This window comes from Myotis nattereri (genome assembly GCF_964212035.1).
Source record: "Myotis nattereri genome assembly, chromosome: 16".
NCBI lineage: Eukaryota > Metazoa > Chordata > Mammalia > Chiroptera > Vespertilionidae > Myotis > Myotis nattereri.
In genome coordinates, this window is record NC_138091.1 from 43477849 (window position 1) to 43495356 (window position 17508).

The window sequence follows — 17508 nt, forward strand, 5'->3', positions numbered from 1 at the left end:
CATTTCACAAAATGTAAAGAACAATAGAAAAAAGCAAATCACTATTATTAAAATTAATAATAAGTACAGACTCCTCAAATCTGAAAGTTAAAAAAACAACAACAATAAGCTCTGACTGGTATGGCTCAGTTGGTTGAGCATCATCACCCCATGTACTGAGAGGTCTCAGGTTCAATTTCCAGTCAGGGCATATACCCAGATTTCAAGCTTGATCCCCAGTAGGGAGCATGCAGAAGACAGCCAATCAATGTTTCTCTCTCTCCCCGAAAAACAATAAAAACATATTTTTAAAAAACCACAACTATAAAACCAATAAACTTGCTGGCAAATATTCACATACTTACATTAATAAAATATATTTTAGGGTATCTAAACAGGTCTTGGCACTTTTTAAAATATTTTTGTCCCTCAAAAAATGATACACTAAAAATAGTTAAAAAATAAAATAGAAATAAAAGCAAGCATTGAAAAGTCTTTTATAGGTAAGTTTTTATTTAATCTCAGGCATAAAGGAGAGGTCAAGTTTTTCTTTCATGTGCATTCATTTACAGCTAAATAATCATTTTACAAATAACACATCATAAGTATTAAATGATAATGCTGACAATTTCCACACTCTTCATAACAATAACACTGTGAAATTCACACTCCATCAAAACATTTCTGAAAAACATGTTTAGTTAGGAGTATATTGCTGAAACCTGTTTAATACGCAAAGTATTATTTCCACTGCCCAACACAATCTCAGTACTTTTACTGTTTCCTTACCCTCCTGATGATTCCGTGTTTTGCTGTCCCTGGTTATTATAAGATTGCTGGCCATATGAGCTCTGTTTTTGATTCTCATAACCACCGTAGGATTGTGAGTAACCTAAAGATTGGATGGATATACCACTTAGTAAAGGTTCTGATTTTTTTAATTTGTAAAGTAGCAAATTTAACAAACCAGTCCAACCTGATTGGCTTTGTCCATAATTGGAGTAGCCGCCATAGTTCTGTCCGTATGAGGAATCAGTAGTTTGCCCATAACCAGAATAGCTCTGAAATTTAGGTAAATACAAGTTTCGTCACCTACTTAAGATAAAAATAACTATTTATAAAGAACACAATTTGTATTTTAACCTACTTGTGGTGCTTGTCCATAACCTTGACTGCCTTGATTTCCATAGGAAGAATAACTGTAAAAAGAAAAAGAAAAAAAAAGAATGTACTACTTGAAAGAAATTTGCTAACACTGGCACTAGCAAATTTAACAGCTTGAAAAACCCTATCCTCATTTTCAAAAATAAGCTTCTTTTCTGAGAAACTGTCAATCTGCCCGTCTCTTGAGTGTAAATTGAAAGGTGATGATCAGAGACTACTAAAGACATAAATGAAGTCATTCCCAGACCTTTTGGATGCCAAACAAACACCAAAAGTTTTCCTTTGATAATCCCCCACAATTAAACAAAACTTCACCAGAGCTGGAAAATCTCTTCACCAGAGAATTATGCTTGGAAGGTGGGGAAGGAGGGACAATAAGGCAGCAAAACCCATAACAAATATCTTATAGAGAAAAATGATGACTGTCAGTGCTTTATTCAATTTATTATGTTTTGACAGATTAATTTCTTCCTACTATTTGCCTTAAATCTGCCTTTCATTTCCTAGAAAAGGCACAGGGCAGCACTAAAAGTTTAATTTTCGTGCCATGGTAATCAGAATTATGTGTATCTTCAGAATATTATCATAAAATAAGATTATTTTGTATCCCCAGTGTCAAAACACAGCCTGGAACACAATTTCACTGAATAAATGTAACTTCTCAGATTTGAAGAAGTAATTTTGCCTAATAAGTTCTAACAAGTCAAAAACAAACTTTCTAACTATATGCCAAAGAAAACTAAAACATTTACAAAAAATCTTACCATTTTAGAGCTTTCAAGTGCTAACAAAATTTAAGTTTGAGAAATGTATTTCACTGAATAAACATTTGCTAGCTGCCTACTATGAGATTAGCACTATCCTATGAGAATAAAAAATTAAATCAGTTTTCATGAACCGATATCTGAGGTGCTATCCTGAGTATCTCACAGTGAACTACAAAACATTTATAGTATAAGTTGAAGGCTGTATTTCTAGTAAGCATGAGAACTCTACTACATGTAAACATTCACATAAAAATATACTTTTTATTGTGAGAATGATGTCTTTAAAAGATGCTAACCATTTCTATTATAGTGCTTCTAGAAGATCTGTTCCAAATGAACATATTACATACAATAAAAATATGAAATGCTTTTTCTAAGAACCTATTATAGTTCATTGCTTAAATCCTTTTAATAATTGTTTCTTTTTTAAATTTTCCAAAGAAAACAATCTTTACAATACCTGTAAGGTTTGTTTTAATCTCCAGGAGGCATCTATATTCACTGATTCAAAGTCTTTCAAAAAGGGAGGAAATGTTTCACAGCACCTATTTACAAAGGCTGACTCTTTTCCCTTGCAGAGCTAATATTTAACTCTCTTAAGACATCCAAATACCAAATCTCAAGTGGGAAGGCCTGACTAAATTCATCTTTTTTTCAGTTCTACTCTTTCATGGTATTAAAACGTATGTATACTTTACCTTTGCTGCTCACCCCCAGACTGACCGTAACTTCCAGAATCTAAAACACATAAAAAGAATTTTAAATCTGATTTTAAATTATGCTTCCCTCAAACGCTGGTTTTAGACCTTATAGAATAATGTGATAAGAAAATGTCATATAAAGAAACTACAGAAAGAAAAAACAAAATTAAAAATATTGTGCAAGGAGAAATCTGTACATATTTGCTGTTTATAGTACCTATATCTTTGAAAACAACTACTACACAAACGTGTCCCAATGGTCACAAGGACCAAGTGATCAAATGTGAAATGATCAGTGAAAAATCCATCCTTTTAACAAAAACTCAAAAGCTCAAGCTATATTACCTTTATATACAAAAAGACATCTTAAAACTAACCAGGACCAAAAAGGGGGAAGACACTCTGACAAGATAAATGCCAGGATTACATTTACTTCCATATCCTTCTCAGCCTAACATCTTTACCATCCCCTTGTACTGGACTGCCTTGGCTGTCAGCAGCAACAAAAACATCTGTGAAGACTTGGTAAAAGCAGCTATTAGTTGTTTAAATATAACTTTACCAAGCTTTCAAGGTCTTAGCCAATTGATATAGCAACTCAGCAAAACCTACTTCAAGCTTCTTTTTGGCAATAAAATCTACCAAGAAAGGCATTAATTGAGTAATATATGTCAAAAAAATAAAAATATTTTCTCAATACTTCAAAATGTATGCTTTATCAAAAACTTTTTAATAGGCTCTATCCTTCAGGCTCCTACTCAGAGTCAAATGAATGACCTATGTTTATTAATGATGAATAAGAGCAATATACTATATGATGTCTAACCACTATACTGTACACCAGAAACTAATACAAAAGGATGCTGAATGTAAACTATAATTAAAATATAAATGTTTTGAGAGTATTATATGAAATACTCTCAAGCAAAAAATGACAGTCACTAACTGCTGATCATTAGACCCAACCTCACCCAATTTGAAACACAACCATTTGTTGGACAGTTCTGAAAACCAACCAAAAATTAAATCAGTGACTTTTTCATTCAACTCATATAAAGTTACAGTATGAAAACATTATTATACAATAAAAGTGTAATATGCTAATTAGACCAGACATCCTTCCGGATGTCCTTCCGGACAACCTTCCAGACGAAGCCAGGGCTGCAGGGGAAGCCCAGGTTCCAGGTTCCAGGTTCCAGGTGCCGGAGGGAAGGCGGTGCCAGCAGCCGGGGGAAGGAAGGCCTACTCTTGCACAAATTTCATGCATGGGCCTCTATAGTTACTAAGTTGGTGACATCAAATTTGGCTCTTTCCTAAGTTTTCCAATCAGACTGAAATTATTTTTTAAGCCTTAATTATAAGAATATTGAATGCAATCCTGACACAAACTACTCCTATGAATGTGAAAGACATAAAGCTACTTGAGATAAAAAAGAAAAAACTGCATCACTGCCATGCCCATGGTAGTAAGTGACTAAATTTATAGCTAAGCAAGTAAGAAAAACATGAAAAGGATAAAGACTCTAACTGGACCATAGCGATTATATGCATCTATCAAATGAGGGGCAAAGTTAGCTTTAATCAAATAAGAAACGGAAGAGAATTATTGGGGGGCAGGATAGGTGTAATGGGAATAAAATTTAAGATACTTTAGGGATGCATGATGGTCAAATTATATCCAAAAGTATGAATGTGATTTCTGTGACAAGAGTGGAGTCTAGGATCTCAGTATACAGTGGGGCCTTGACTTACGAGTGTCCCAACTAACGAGTTTTTTGAGATACGAGCCGTCTCTCGGCCGATTTTTTTCGGGTTACGAGCCAGCTTCAGATACCCCACCACTACCTGGCGCAACGAACGTCACAGTGAACGCCACAACATCAGCCCAGCATCACGTGTCTCACTCGTTCACTTTAAGTTATGAGTTCCGTCACGGAACGAATTAAACTCGTAAGTCAAGGCCCCACTGTATTATCCCTTTGATTCAGGCAAAATTATGGAAGTGCACAACACATAGGTCATGTGTTCCTAGCTCAAATCTAGTATTGAGTCCTTAACTGTAACCCAGTCACTTCGGCCCTGTGAAACTGTCTTCAGCTAGCTGACTTTAAAACTGCATAAGATATAAACATATTGACCAATAAGTCTGACCCTTAGTATAAATACTTGAGTCTGATACAAATGTTTATATTCATCAGAGAAAATCAGTTTATAATTATTTAGGGCATTTCAAACAACTGCTCATTACAAGTAGACACCTGGGCCTTGTGTCTGGACCCATGAATTATTTATAAGTGCTTTTACTTCCAAGTGTATAGGGTTTGATTCTCTTTGTTTTTGTCTTCTAATTACATTCCAGTGCAGTAAGAAAAGGCATTTTCTATATTATTCCTAGTATTTGTTAGGATTTGCTGTTTTGTTGCTTTTCCTCCTTGAAAAAAAAAAATACTTTACTTGCATAAATATCCCTATGTGCTTAAAAAGAACTGTGTATTTCTGTTAAATGAATTCCCCAAGTCTATAAGATGATGCTTATTAGTTCTATCATTCATATTCTTACTAATGCTTGGTCTGCCCAACCTATTAATTACAGAGAGGCAGGTTTAAAAACTATTTGACTATCATTTTTTTTGGCTTTCATATTTTGAGGCTATAATTAATGTTAGGCACATAAAAGTATCGCTTTATATCTTCCTGGTGAATTTCCTTTTAACATTCATTGCATAAAAACTATCATTTAAAATGTCCGCACATTATTCTGTTGGTAACATAATCTCCCTTTTGTTTTTTTCCTGCTGAATCTTTTTCAATCTCTATACTTTCAATATTTCTAATATTTTCGGCATATTTCTGAACAGCACATTTAGATCATTTTATTCCAATGTGAAAATCTTTGTCTTTAAATTGTTTCTGTACTTTTACTATTGTTACTTTTCTTATTTCTACCCACTAATATTGGACTTTCTACTTACCAGGGTTGGTGTTTTTATTCCTTTTAAACTCCTTCCCTGCCTTCTATTGAATGTTTATATTTTCCTTTTACTACTTTGTAAGTGATACATTCAATTTGTTTTAATAAGTCACCATTCATAATTATGTTCAATTTTAACATGTATTCTTGGCAAAGTTCAAAATGATCTTCAACCTCCGTTAGAATATAAGAATCTTAATAACATGCCAAGAATATAAGAATCTTAATAACATGCCAATCAGCCTTCACCTATTATTTTGCTCCACTTTTTCCCCATCCTTTTGCTGCCACGTTCTTAAAATCTTTAAATGTAATCATTTTCATCTTCAATAATTTGCTTTTTGTTTACTGTTTGCTTCCACCACACTGTTTATTTTGCATTCTACTCCGCCATTCCAGATTTAACACATTTTATTAGTTCTGTAAGCCAAGATATGGAAGTGGCAGTCTTAGTCTTATTTTGGTAAAAATTTCAAAATCAATGGTTATTTTTCCTCTAAATTCCAAGGATTTCAGTATTTTCCAGCTTAAACTTTTAGGTCTCTCAATCTTACCAGTTTCCTACTCCCTCTAGTAGGTTTGTTATTGGTATTTCAATCTGCAGTTTTACATGTGTATCTAGCTATGACTTTTGTTTGAAACCATTACCTAATTTTTAAAAAATCATCAGTTTTGTAAAATTATCAACCATCTTTTAATTCTTCCATTTTCTCCTCAAATTTCTATTCAATGTATGACAGGACTCCTCAATCTACTTGACATGTTTCTTAATCTTTCATTTTTCATCTCTATATCCTTCCTGAATTGAATGCTGGGTAAATTATATCACATCTTCCCCTTCACTATTTCTTCTACTAGGTCTATCTACAATTCAATTTATTCTTTTTTTCCTATTTCTAGAAGTTGTACTTGGTTCTTTTTCAAATCTACATGTGGTTTTACATAGTATCTCGGTCTTAGGGTTGATTCCTTCTTTTAGGTTTTTAATAAAAAATTTTAAACATATAATATTCACTTTCAGATTACCTATTAGGGGTTCTAATCCCATTTGTCACTAACACTCATTTTAGTGAATTGTTTATCCTAGAGTTCTGCAATTTTCTTATTGTGAACTTATCTTTTCTAAGGCATGTTTTTTCTATAAGATGTCTTGTGACCTAGGGTGTGAAATTTCCTCCAGGAAAGGTTTTTCATTTGTTTCTACAGTCAGACCTCATTTCTGGGACATCTCTCATCTCAAACAATTCAGTTCTCAACCAAATTGTTCACAGAAGAAATGTGGAACCAAATTTTGTTTTCTAGACTAGTCAACCCTTTCATACTGATGATACCTCAGCATGACAAAAAGCAGCTCTCCGACAACAAAGGAGATAATGCTTTTGTTGCTGGGAAAATCATAAAACATAAAGAAGTCATCAAGAGTGCTAATGCTGCCCAGCTGGTGTGGCTCAGTGGTTAAGCATCAATCTATAAACCAGGAGTTCACAATTCATTTCCCAGTTAAGGCACATGCCCAGGGTTGAGGGCTCAGTCCCCATTAGGGGACATGCTGAAGGCAGACTATCAGTGATTCTCATCATTGATGTTTCTATCTCTCTCCCTCTCTCTTCCTCTCTGAAATCAATAAAAATTTATTCATTTTTTTTAAAAAGAGTGCCAATGTTACTAAGGTTGTGAAAGAAACAATGATCACAGGCAATTGAAAAGGTAGAAAAACTATTGTGTTGCCTTGGATAAAAGAAAAGCAGTTAGCCAGCCAGTGACAGCATTTCAGAGGCAGCAATATGTGGAACAGCAAAGATGCTGCATGCTGACCTGAGACACCCCTAGAATGAGTATTAAAAGTGATTCCTTTTAAGGCTGGTAGGGGGTGATTCGGTAAATTTAAGAAAAAAGGCCCAGCCAGTGTGGTTCAATGGTTGAGCATCTATCTATGGACCAAGTGGTCACCATTCGATTCCCAGCCAGGGCGGGTTGTAGGCTGGATCCCCAGTGTGGGGCATGCGAGAGGCAGCCAATCAAGGATTCTCTCTCATCATTGATGTTTCTATCTCTCTCCCTATCCCTTCCTCTCTGAAATCAATAAAAAAAAGAGAAAGAAAAAAAAAGAGTTGCTTGGCCACTGTGCTGCTGTTAGAGCATACCTCACCTGCAGGTTCACACCCTGCCCCCAGAAGGCAGTTTCTCTCACCACCCCCTCCCTTTCTCCCTTCTACTCTCCCTGAAAAGCAATGGAAAAAATCCTCAGATGAGGATTAAAAAAATAAAGTATTTATAGATTAAACAGTACATTCATTAGACATGTACAGTATATAAGGCTAAACAGGGAGTCATTTGGGAGTGGGAACGAATTCAATTTACATTAGAGTGGAACCTCGTTTCTTGAATGTCTCCCATCTTGAACAATTCACTCCTCAGCTGACAACTCTTTCATGCTGATACCTGTACAATCAGTCCCGCATCTCTCAGCTGACAAAGGGAGGAGAGAATGCGGAAATGAGTCAGTTTACCACTGCTGAAATCTCAGAATATTTTGCTGTGAATATTTTCATGTTTTTTTGCTTTTGTTGCTGCTTATAATAAACTTTTTATTTTTTATGTCTTTATTGATTTCAGAGAGGAGGGGAGAGGGAGAGAAATAAACATCAACGATGAGAGAGAATCCTTGATCAACTGCCTCGTGCACACCCCACACTGGGGATTGAGCCCACAACCTTGGCATGTGCCTGGACCCGGAATCAAACCATGACCTCCTGATTCATAGGTCGATTGATGCTCAACAACTGAGCCACACTGGTCAGGCAATTTTTCATTATTTTACTGTACATTTCTTTCCTTTTTGTTAAATTTTCATTTACATTTGATGTTCTTTTTGTTTTTAAAGTGTTTATAGTTTAAACAGTACAATAGACATGTACTAATATATAAGGAAGGTTAAAACAGGGAATCATTTCGGCACCTGGAACTAATTAATTCAATTTGCATTACCTATTTCTAAAGGGGGAAAAATGATTTGGTTCTCGAACAGCCTTCCAGAATGAATTAAGTTTGAGAACTGAGGTTCCACTGTACCAGGAGCCCCAAGGTTATTACCAACCCAGAACCACTTTTTATCTTGATTTCCTTAAGGTTCTTGGGCCCATAACTAGCCTAAATATACATCCAAATTGTATGAAGCACAGGTTCCAGTTTACGAATTCTCAGAACTTTTTCACTCGGGTCCAGGCATTCTTGTTATCTCTTATGCTGGTAGGTACAAGTTTTATCCAGTTCATTCTTTCACCAAAGATACAGTCCTTCAAACAGCCAAGTCTTATATGAGTCTTAGTTCCCATTACCTAGCTCTAATCGTCTCAAGACTTCATCTCTTGTCCAGTTTTAGTTACTTGGGCAATGAAATCATTTCTAAATGATGAGATCCATACACTCCTCTCCAGGGCAACCACCAAGTTAGCATAATAGTTTTTACTTCGCTTCTGGTAGCTGGGGGAACTGTGCCCCTTTTTTGTCAGTTCTTACACTTTTAGGTGTTTATAGATAGAGGATTTTCAAGTTATTTGGTCTGCTATATTGCCAAAATGAGAAGTAACTTGACCTTTAATTTTTAATATATGTATAACTGATATTAGATTTGTAATTTTAACTTGAAAGATGTTAGATAATTCACATTTGTAAAGAGTATTTGAATGTCTGAGAGCCTGACAATATTTATAATTTTGATTTACTGGTTACACGAGTGCTTATATTTTGTTAGGCTTTATAAGTTTACACTGGCAGGCATCTGGTGTGGTTGAGTCAACTTGACAGATTAAACTTATACGTGTAGTTTGGAATGTTTAAAGGACTTAACTAAACCTAATGCCATTAGTTGTTTAAGGGAGTTTACTATTAAGTTTATTAACAATATTCATCAGAGAACCAGTCAAAAGCATTACCCCTATTTCTTACAAAGTCAAAAGTATTATATACACATTATAATTATGTGATGCTAAGTAGAACTTAAAGATTCTAGCTTAACTGACTTAGATGTGAGCAATCTTAAAATCATTTTCACATGTGAAAACCAATCTTGATGTTAAAAAAAAAAAACTGAAAATACAAAGTGACAAAAATCTGGTGTCTTGGTAATTTGAAGATTAGTACTAATGTAAACCAGCTCACACACTGGACACACTGAAAATCTTGGATTTTACAAATGGTAAACCTCTAAAATTTGATTTTCCATAAAAGCTATCTACTGCTATAAAATTAAGCCATCATTTTATACCAACAATTATGTTAAAAATCAAGACAGGCCAAGTTTTTAATGAGCACTGTTTCCATTGAAAGCTGGTGAATTTCTCCATGAGGACTGGAGAGTATTTCTTTTTAACCATGGATGGATGGGTCACATACCCTCCCTGAGGGTATGCTTCTATGTACTTCTGTGGAGCTTTACCAGACTTCATCCCAAATTATGCACCTGGGAAGACGTACCAGCGTCTAGGTACCTTTAGGGTAAGGACTTATTTCTTGTTTGAGCAAGGATTACCTAGAAACTGAAAGGAGGTAAAAAGAAGCCCCCTTCCCCAGAAGATAAATAGTATGGTTTCCTGACATCAATGTTAATCTAAGGAATGTTTATCATCTTCCTCTCCAACCATTGCTTCTTAGCCTACTGCTTCCTTTTTACCACACTGCCAGCCTCCTGCAACACTGGGTGACCGGGGGTGTGGTTTTCGGGTTTGAATACCAACAGGTTCTCCCTTACAAAAAAAAAAAAAAAAAAATGGGAAAGACGGTCACCAGTCATTTTCATCCCAGCTATTCGACTTTTAAGAAAATGTTCTGCTTTTGCACCTGAAAGGTGGTACCTTACTCTCATGACGGTTTCTAGCAAGTGGGTCACTGGGTCTCTGCAGCCCGTGAGGCACCCAATGACCGAGGCAGGAGGACCTTGCGGGGGCAGCTGGGACCGCTACGCCGAGAGAACACCCATGTTCCAGACCTCATATTCTGGGTTAGCAGGCCCTAGGTTGGCTGTCCTGAAGGGACCACGGCCTCTTTTTCTCTTCTACACAACGGGGGGGGGGGGGGGGAGGCTGCTATCAATTTAAGTGCTTCGTGGAAGGCTGTCTTTCTTCGGTCTATGTTTGCCTGTCGAGAACAGGAAAGGCTCTCTTTCAAGTCTTGCAAGAGACTTTAAAAAAAAAATAAACAGGGGAGAAGGAAGACAAGGGTGGAAAGGAAGCTGAATCTCTTACAAACACCCTCAACTGGAATTCGACTCGTGACGACAGAGGGAATGACGACAAATAGGATTTCGTGGAATGCAACGTCCTTTGGAAAGGGCTCCCAGGGCGCCAAGGCCCCCACCTGATGAATGGGGGAGTCAGGAGGCCCAGCTCCACTTGGTGATTGGGTAAACTGAGGTACGGGGCGGGGAGGCGGCTGGCCCGAGGCCTCGCAGAAAGATCCGAGGCGGCGCGGAGAACCAGAAGCACCGCTTCTCACGCTGATGCTTGACTCACGGGCTCCCCCCGCCCCTGTGATGGCGTAGACGGCCTCCGCCCCCCCCGACTCACACACCCTCCCCCGGGAACGGCACGTCGCCTCAGGTTCCAAGGACAGAGCCAAAAGACAGGGGCCCGCAGCGCTCCCGCCGGGATCTGCAGACGGGGAGCGTTGGGAGCGTGCGTCCCTCCAGTCCAACATGGCGGCGGCGGCCGCGTCCGCGCCCCCACCCCCCAGCCTCCCTCAGGGCCGGAGGCTTTTCCTCGGGGCCCTCCGGTGGGCGGGAAGATGGCCCAACCCTGCAAAACCCCTTCTCGCCGCTGCCGCTGCTCGTTGGAAGAATCACCTACCCGACATGGCTAACGGCCGCGGCGCCGAGCCCCCACAGCCCGCCGAGAACAAGGAATACGAAAGCCAGGCGGCACAGCGGCCGAAGCGGTACTGAGGGCAGAGCGGCGGGGTGAGCCCGACTGCGGGGCCTCGGCAGCCAATCAGAAGACGGCGTGCGGTACCATCGCGTCACGGCCGGAGGGGGGATTCTGTACTAGGACTAGCCTCCAAACCCTGAGGACTTCGGAATCCCTATCTGTTCGCCCCTCCTCGGACCATACCATTATTGAGAGGGAATTGAGGAGAACGTACCAATGCCGCGATCAGGCGGGGGGAAGGAAGCTGAACCTGCTCTCTCTGTCATAAATACAGTCCTGTTTCCTACTCTATTGGGTCTGATAGAATTTGAGGTTAGGAAGCGAAAGAGGAGAGACCTTGTAAACAGGTCGTTTGGTTAGAAATGGACTTTCTTCCCCTAAATTTTCGAATGGTATGCCCTAAGTCGCACCGCCGGGGCTGCAGACTGCTTGAGCCGCCTGGGGGCGTTCGGAGTCTACGAGCTCGGAGGCGGAAAGTCGTGACCAGTTCAGGTACCTAATCGCCTCCCCGTTTGTCCTAACTAGCTTGTCAAGTAAAAAACAGACTACAAGGTAATACTGAAACAAGCGTGTGCATTCAAACGAAAAATCACACACAGACTGGACTCTGAGGATGAGGCGGGATGGGGTGCAAAGCTTTAGTCTTCAATGCTATTGTAATACCTAACTCTCATGGTCAGCCACCTTACAGTAGCTCATTTAATTCTCGCAACAGGCTGATGAAATGTCATCTCCATGAAACAGAAGATGGAGCAGAATTCACTTGCTCTAGGTCTCACAGCAAGGAAATGGCCAACGTGAAATCTGAATCCTGGTCACCAGATACCGCTGTCTGTGGGTTCAGCCCTGAGGCTGTGCTGCCTAAAGGGAACTAGAACTCTAGGGTGTGAGCCAAAACTGTGAACGCCCAGGGGACACGCAAGGATGTTTTCCCCGAGGGCAAGGTGACATCCGAGGCAAACCAGAGGTGGTGAGCAGAAGTTGACCACATAGTTGCAAAACAAGTAAGTCAGTATGTTCAGAGTTGGGCCGCGAGGGTAGAATGGTAGGAGATGAGGCCAGAAAAGTAGCTGAGACCTTGTAAAGTACATGAGAGTCTGTGCTTTACCTTGAAGGCAGTGGGAACCCCTCACCTGGGGATTTCCAGAGGGAGTGGAAGGGAGGAAGGAGGGGGAGAGAAAGAGAAAAACAAACGTAAAGGTGAGAGAGACAGGTGGATTCATTGCCTCCTACACATGCCCCTACCAAGGCTGCAACCCAGGGACATGCCTTTTTTTAAAAAACATTTTATTGATTTTTTTACAGAGAGGAAGGGAGAAAGGGATAGAGAGTTAGAAACATCGATGAGAGAGAAACATCGATCAGCTGCCTCCTGCACACCCCCTACTGGGGATGTGCCCGCAACCAAGGTACATGCCCTTGACTGGAATCGAGCCTGGGACCCTTCAGTCCGCAGGCCGACGCTCTATCCGCTGAGCCAAACCGGTTAGGGCCCAGGTACATGCCTTTGACTGGGAATCGAACCTACGACCCTTCAGTCTACAGGTCCGATGCGCTAACTACTGAGTCAAACCAGCCAGGGTGAGACTTGGGACTTTTTTAAAGGATAAGAATATAGAAAGTATTGCTCATCATCAATTCTTTAAGTCTGTGCCACCATTCATCAATGTATTTATTCATGCATGCATTCTTCACTCAACTGCCATCTCATGATGACTGCTAGGTGTTAGGTCCCGGAAGGCCCTGGAGATAGAAAAATAGGAAGCACCGCAGCCCCTGCCTTTCAGGAATTACAATTTCCTAACAGGGACAGTATAAACGTGTTATTCAATCCACTACTAAACATACTCGATTTGGAGGATGCAAAGGGTGCTCTGAAAACACAAAGGAAGGGCATCTAGGGGACCGAAGGGTGGAGGGTGGAAGGGTAGAGGCGGTATTAAGGGAGACTTCCTGCAGGAGATACCTCCCAAACTGAGCTTTGAAGAAAGAGCAGGAATTCACCAGGGGGTGCATATCAGGAACAGCTTGCTCCACATGCAAACGGCTGTATTTGCAAAGACTAAGAGGCAGCAAAGTTCTGGGAATTGCAAGTGGATTAGTCTGGCTGTTCTGCAGAGTTGCAGGGATGGGGAGTGATTATAAATGAAGTGAAAGAAGTAGGCAGAAGCCACAGCTTGAAGAGCCTTATGTGCCTTGTGAAGGATTTCGGATATTAAATTTCAAACAATGGGGAACCTCTGAGGAATCTAATCAAATGAGTGGCATTTAGTTTTTTATATCCATTCTCTCTTTTAATCTTTTGAATGCCCCATGAAATATAGGTATTGCTGTTATCCGCATTTTGTAGACGAGAACACTGAAGGTGGAATTCTTTAGTTCACACAGCCAATTAAGGACAAAAGCAGAGCTAGAATCTAGGCCTTTGAACCAAGGGCAGTATTCTTTTTACAATATCCCTGGTCTCCCAAACTTGAAACAGGGAACTCCTCCTGGGTCTGCACTGCTTTGGCACTTCTTTCCAAAGGTCCTGCTCTGCCACAAAGGGACTCACAAATTGAATCCTGTGCCCTCCTGCCTTCCAAGCTTTTGCCTAGGGATGATTATCTGCAACATAATTCACCCAGTCATTCTTTTTTTAAAAATATATATTTTTATTGATTTCAGAGATGAAGGAAGAGGGAGAGAGAGATAGAAACATCAATGATGAGAGAGAATCATCGATCAGCTGCCTGCTACAACCACCCCTCCCCCACTGGGGATCAAACCTGCAACCTGGGCATGTGCCCTGACCAGGAATCAAACCGTGACCTCTTGGTAGGGCCATGCAGCTGGGCCACCCAGTCATTCTTCACACTACGAGATCCTGCTCCCTCTACCATGCTGGCCTTAGTCTGCATATTTAGGGAAGACAGCAGGTACATTTTACACATCAGCGTTAGGAGAATGTATTTGTGAAGGTCTCGGGACTGGGCCTGTTTGCCCCTGGTCTAGCCCTCAAGTCCTCACATGGAGAGCTGACCCTGCAGCCCCATTTCAGTTTTAGAGATTCCTTCAGGCAGTACCTTCCCACTAGAATCAGTCAATGGGTGTCCTATTAGGCAAGAAGTTGGTAGAAGAAAATGAGGAACCAGGGTTATTTCTCCCGCCCCTCTCTGCCATGGGGGAAGGGGTGTGGTGTAGGGTCTCAGGCAGCAGCTGTCTTGTCCAGGGCTCCAGTTTCCATCTTAGACTCTGGCTACTGGACTCCAGGAACCTTACTCCTCCCTTCATTCCCCCAGCCTATGGAAGATAGAGGCTTCTAGCTATTGTTTTAAAAAGAAACAAACAACAGGGCAAAATAGTCACTTTTGCTAAACCACAGCACCAAACCAAAGCTTTATAACAAACTTAATTGCAATTTCAGCCTCTCCCAGGGGTGGAATTTTAAACCAATCAGTCTGGAATTTCCTGATCCACACTAGTGAGGCAATCTGCCCCATAAGCCCTCTGCCTTCCTCTAGGGCAGCAGTTTTTAAGATTTTTAACTGGTGTGCCACAAGAATTTTTTAAACATGCAATACCTGACTATTTAGTCAGCGCACTGACCTCTTTTTCCTTGGATTGTCAAATAAAAAAATAACAACAGCCAACACAACAATAGCCATCTGATGTGAACGAATCAAAATTTTACCTTTTTGTCAGATCAGAAAGAAATATTTATTTTTTTATTGTGCCCAGAATTTTAGTAATTAGTTTATGTGTGCCATGAGATGGAAAAGTTGAAAAGCCCTGCTCTAGGGTATGGCATCTTTGTCTGAAATAATCCACTCTTAATTTAGTCCCCTCTTCTTTCTTCCTATAAAAACCCACTATTTTGTTTAACTCATCTGAGCACCCATCTGGCATTTCATCAATTGCTTAATAAAGCAAATTAGATCTTCAAATTTACTGTTAAATTTTGTTCTTTAACACTGTTGATAATTTTTGAGTTGCCTTCATTCCCTAGTTGGTTTTCCAATCCTTCGACCATTGCAGTAGAGCCTTGTAGGACCGTCTGAGAACTGTGAATTGACTTAGAGCGAGAAGGGAAGCCATTAGAGGGAGCCATTTAGCAGAGGCCTTTCAGGAACTGGCCTGTGTTACCAGGATTACTCTGGCTGCCGTCTTGAGAATAGACTGTAGGGGACAGGAGAGGAAGCAGGCAGCGGTAATTGCTCTTACCACAGTGAAAAGAGACCACAGTGATTTTTGCCTCTCTTGTGGAAAGCCTGTGGAATTCACAGTTGTACCACATAATCCCAGGCTTGCCTACCTAACTAGAGGCCAATTTGTTCTCTAGTCGGGTCGCCTAGTTCATCTCTGAACCTCTCAGTGCCTCACACAGTGCCTGAAACAGGAGGCACCAAAAAGAAGAAGGAGAAGGAAGAGGAGGAGAACCTTGTATTTAATGAATGAATAAATAAATGGGGGGAAATGGCATGACTTGTCTCTCTCACTTGTCTGTAAACTCCTCAAGCTCAAAGGCCTTATCTAGGACTTTCCTAGTCTCCCGAGTGGGTGGTGAGTGTCTGTTGAAAAGCTGACAGCTGTTCTGTGCCAGGTGCCACAGGCAGTAGTAGCCATCACCACCCTCCATGCGGCGCCTCTCACTGCTCCAGCCTTCCTAGAGAGCAAGCCTCCCTCGAACATTACCCTGAGGCTCCACTTTGGCAGGGGAAGGCTCCTTGGAAATGACTGGGCTACTCCTCCTCTGGACAGTGGCAGGCACTTCCTGTTTGGGGTGGAAAGGAAGCAGACGATTTCCTGTTAGCAGGTCTTTTGAGCAAAGCAGGGGAGTCTGAGCAGGGCCTGGCCCAGCCTTTCGGGCCAGATGCCTGGCGGATAGATAGCCTCTATGTGGAAGGGAAGTGGGGCACAGTGCCAGATTGGCCAGGCTTTTATTATGCTCCTAGCAAGTCCCCTGGGTCCTGGTAGGAGTAAAAAACAAACCAGAAGAGGCTGACACCCTGCAAACTGCGATGAGGGTTAGGGGAGATGGGACTGGTGTTAGCCAAAGAGAGCTGCCTGGTGAGGAGGTGCTCATGTGACTGTCCTGGGACCGGCTTGTGTACATAGTCCATGTGAGCACTCTCGAGTGTGAACCTGTGTAAAGAATATATGTGTGAGCCCTGGCAGGTGGCTCAGTTGGTTAGAGCACCCTCGCAATACACCAAGGTTGCAGGTTTGATCCCCAGTTGGGGCACATACAAGAATCAACCAATGAGTGCATAAATAAGTGGAACAACAAACCAATGCTTCTCTCTCTCTCTAAAATCAATCAATAATAATAATAATAATAATAATAAAAGAATATGTGTGTGTGTGTACAGGGAGGGAAGGAGGAAGGAAGGTATACTTGTGAATGTGGTCCAGACTGATGAAACCACATCCACATGTGCTAGAGAGGAAATTTCTGTTTCAGAGGCAGAGTGATTGCTAGAAAATTAGGGCTTTAAGAAATGAATCACAGCTAAAAATGCACAGAGGTTATGGTCAATAATGAATCCAAATCATCACAGCTAAAATACTCAAAACTCCGGGAAAAGCCTCCTTTCAGCTCTCCCAAGCTAATCTCATGTTCTCACGATTCCTCTTCTTATTCCTATTATTGTAGTTTTGGGAGGTTGATCGTTCTGTTAGTGCCTTTCTCTGGAGTCCAGAATTCCTTCTGATAAAATCTGCTTTGTGTTCTGCACACTTCCTGGGGAGGAGGAAGGGGCAGAGACAAAGCGGATTGTTTCTCATGTTATGAAGAGAGAAACTGAGGCCCAGAGGGGCCTTGTCCAGGTCCGCACATCCTGCCTGATTCAAGAAGTCCTGGTCAGGAAGACGACTCATTGGCCAGCTGTTGCCTTCTGTCACAGAAGAAGGAATGGTCCAGGCAGCTGCCAGCCTGGGCAGGCAACATGCCCACGCCCTGGCTTGAGTTCCACAGAAGTCTGGTCCACTCTGGGAAAGCTGGGAGGCACTGTGGGTCTGAACTA

General features: G+C 40.9%; 2 protein-coding genes across 2 annotated transcripts in view; both read right to left on the bottom strand.

Annotated features, from left to right (window-relative positions):
- Positions 1-11464, bottom strand: part of TAF15 (TATA-box binding protein associated factor 15) — a 34478-nt gene extending 23014 nt beyond the window's left edge. Inside the window, exons 1-5 of the mRNA XM_081110859.1 lie at positions 11426-11464; positions 2609-2648; positions 1127-1178; positions 956-1040; positions 769-871 (exon numbers count right to left, since the gene is read on the bottom strand). Coding sequence (XP_080966985.1) covers positions 769-871; positions 956-1040; positions 1127-1178; positions 2609-2648; positions 11426-11432 — 287 coding nt within the window. The 5' untranslated portion in view covers positions 11433-11464. The remainder of the gene's footprint in view (positions 1-768; positions 872-955; positions 1041-1126; positions 1179-2608; positions 2649-11425) is intronic.
- A 3573-nt stretch (positions 11465-15037) lies between these two features.
- The window catches only part of LOC308533085 (uncharacterized protein C17orf50), a 32643-nt gene continuing 30172 nt past the window's right edge, over positions 15038-17508 (bottom strand). The window contains exon 4 of the transcript XR_013997032.1: positions 15038-16256. The gene's annotated coding sequence lies outside the window, so the exon portion shown is untranslated. The remainder of the gene's footprint in view (positions 16257-17508) is intronic.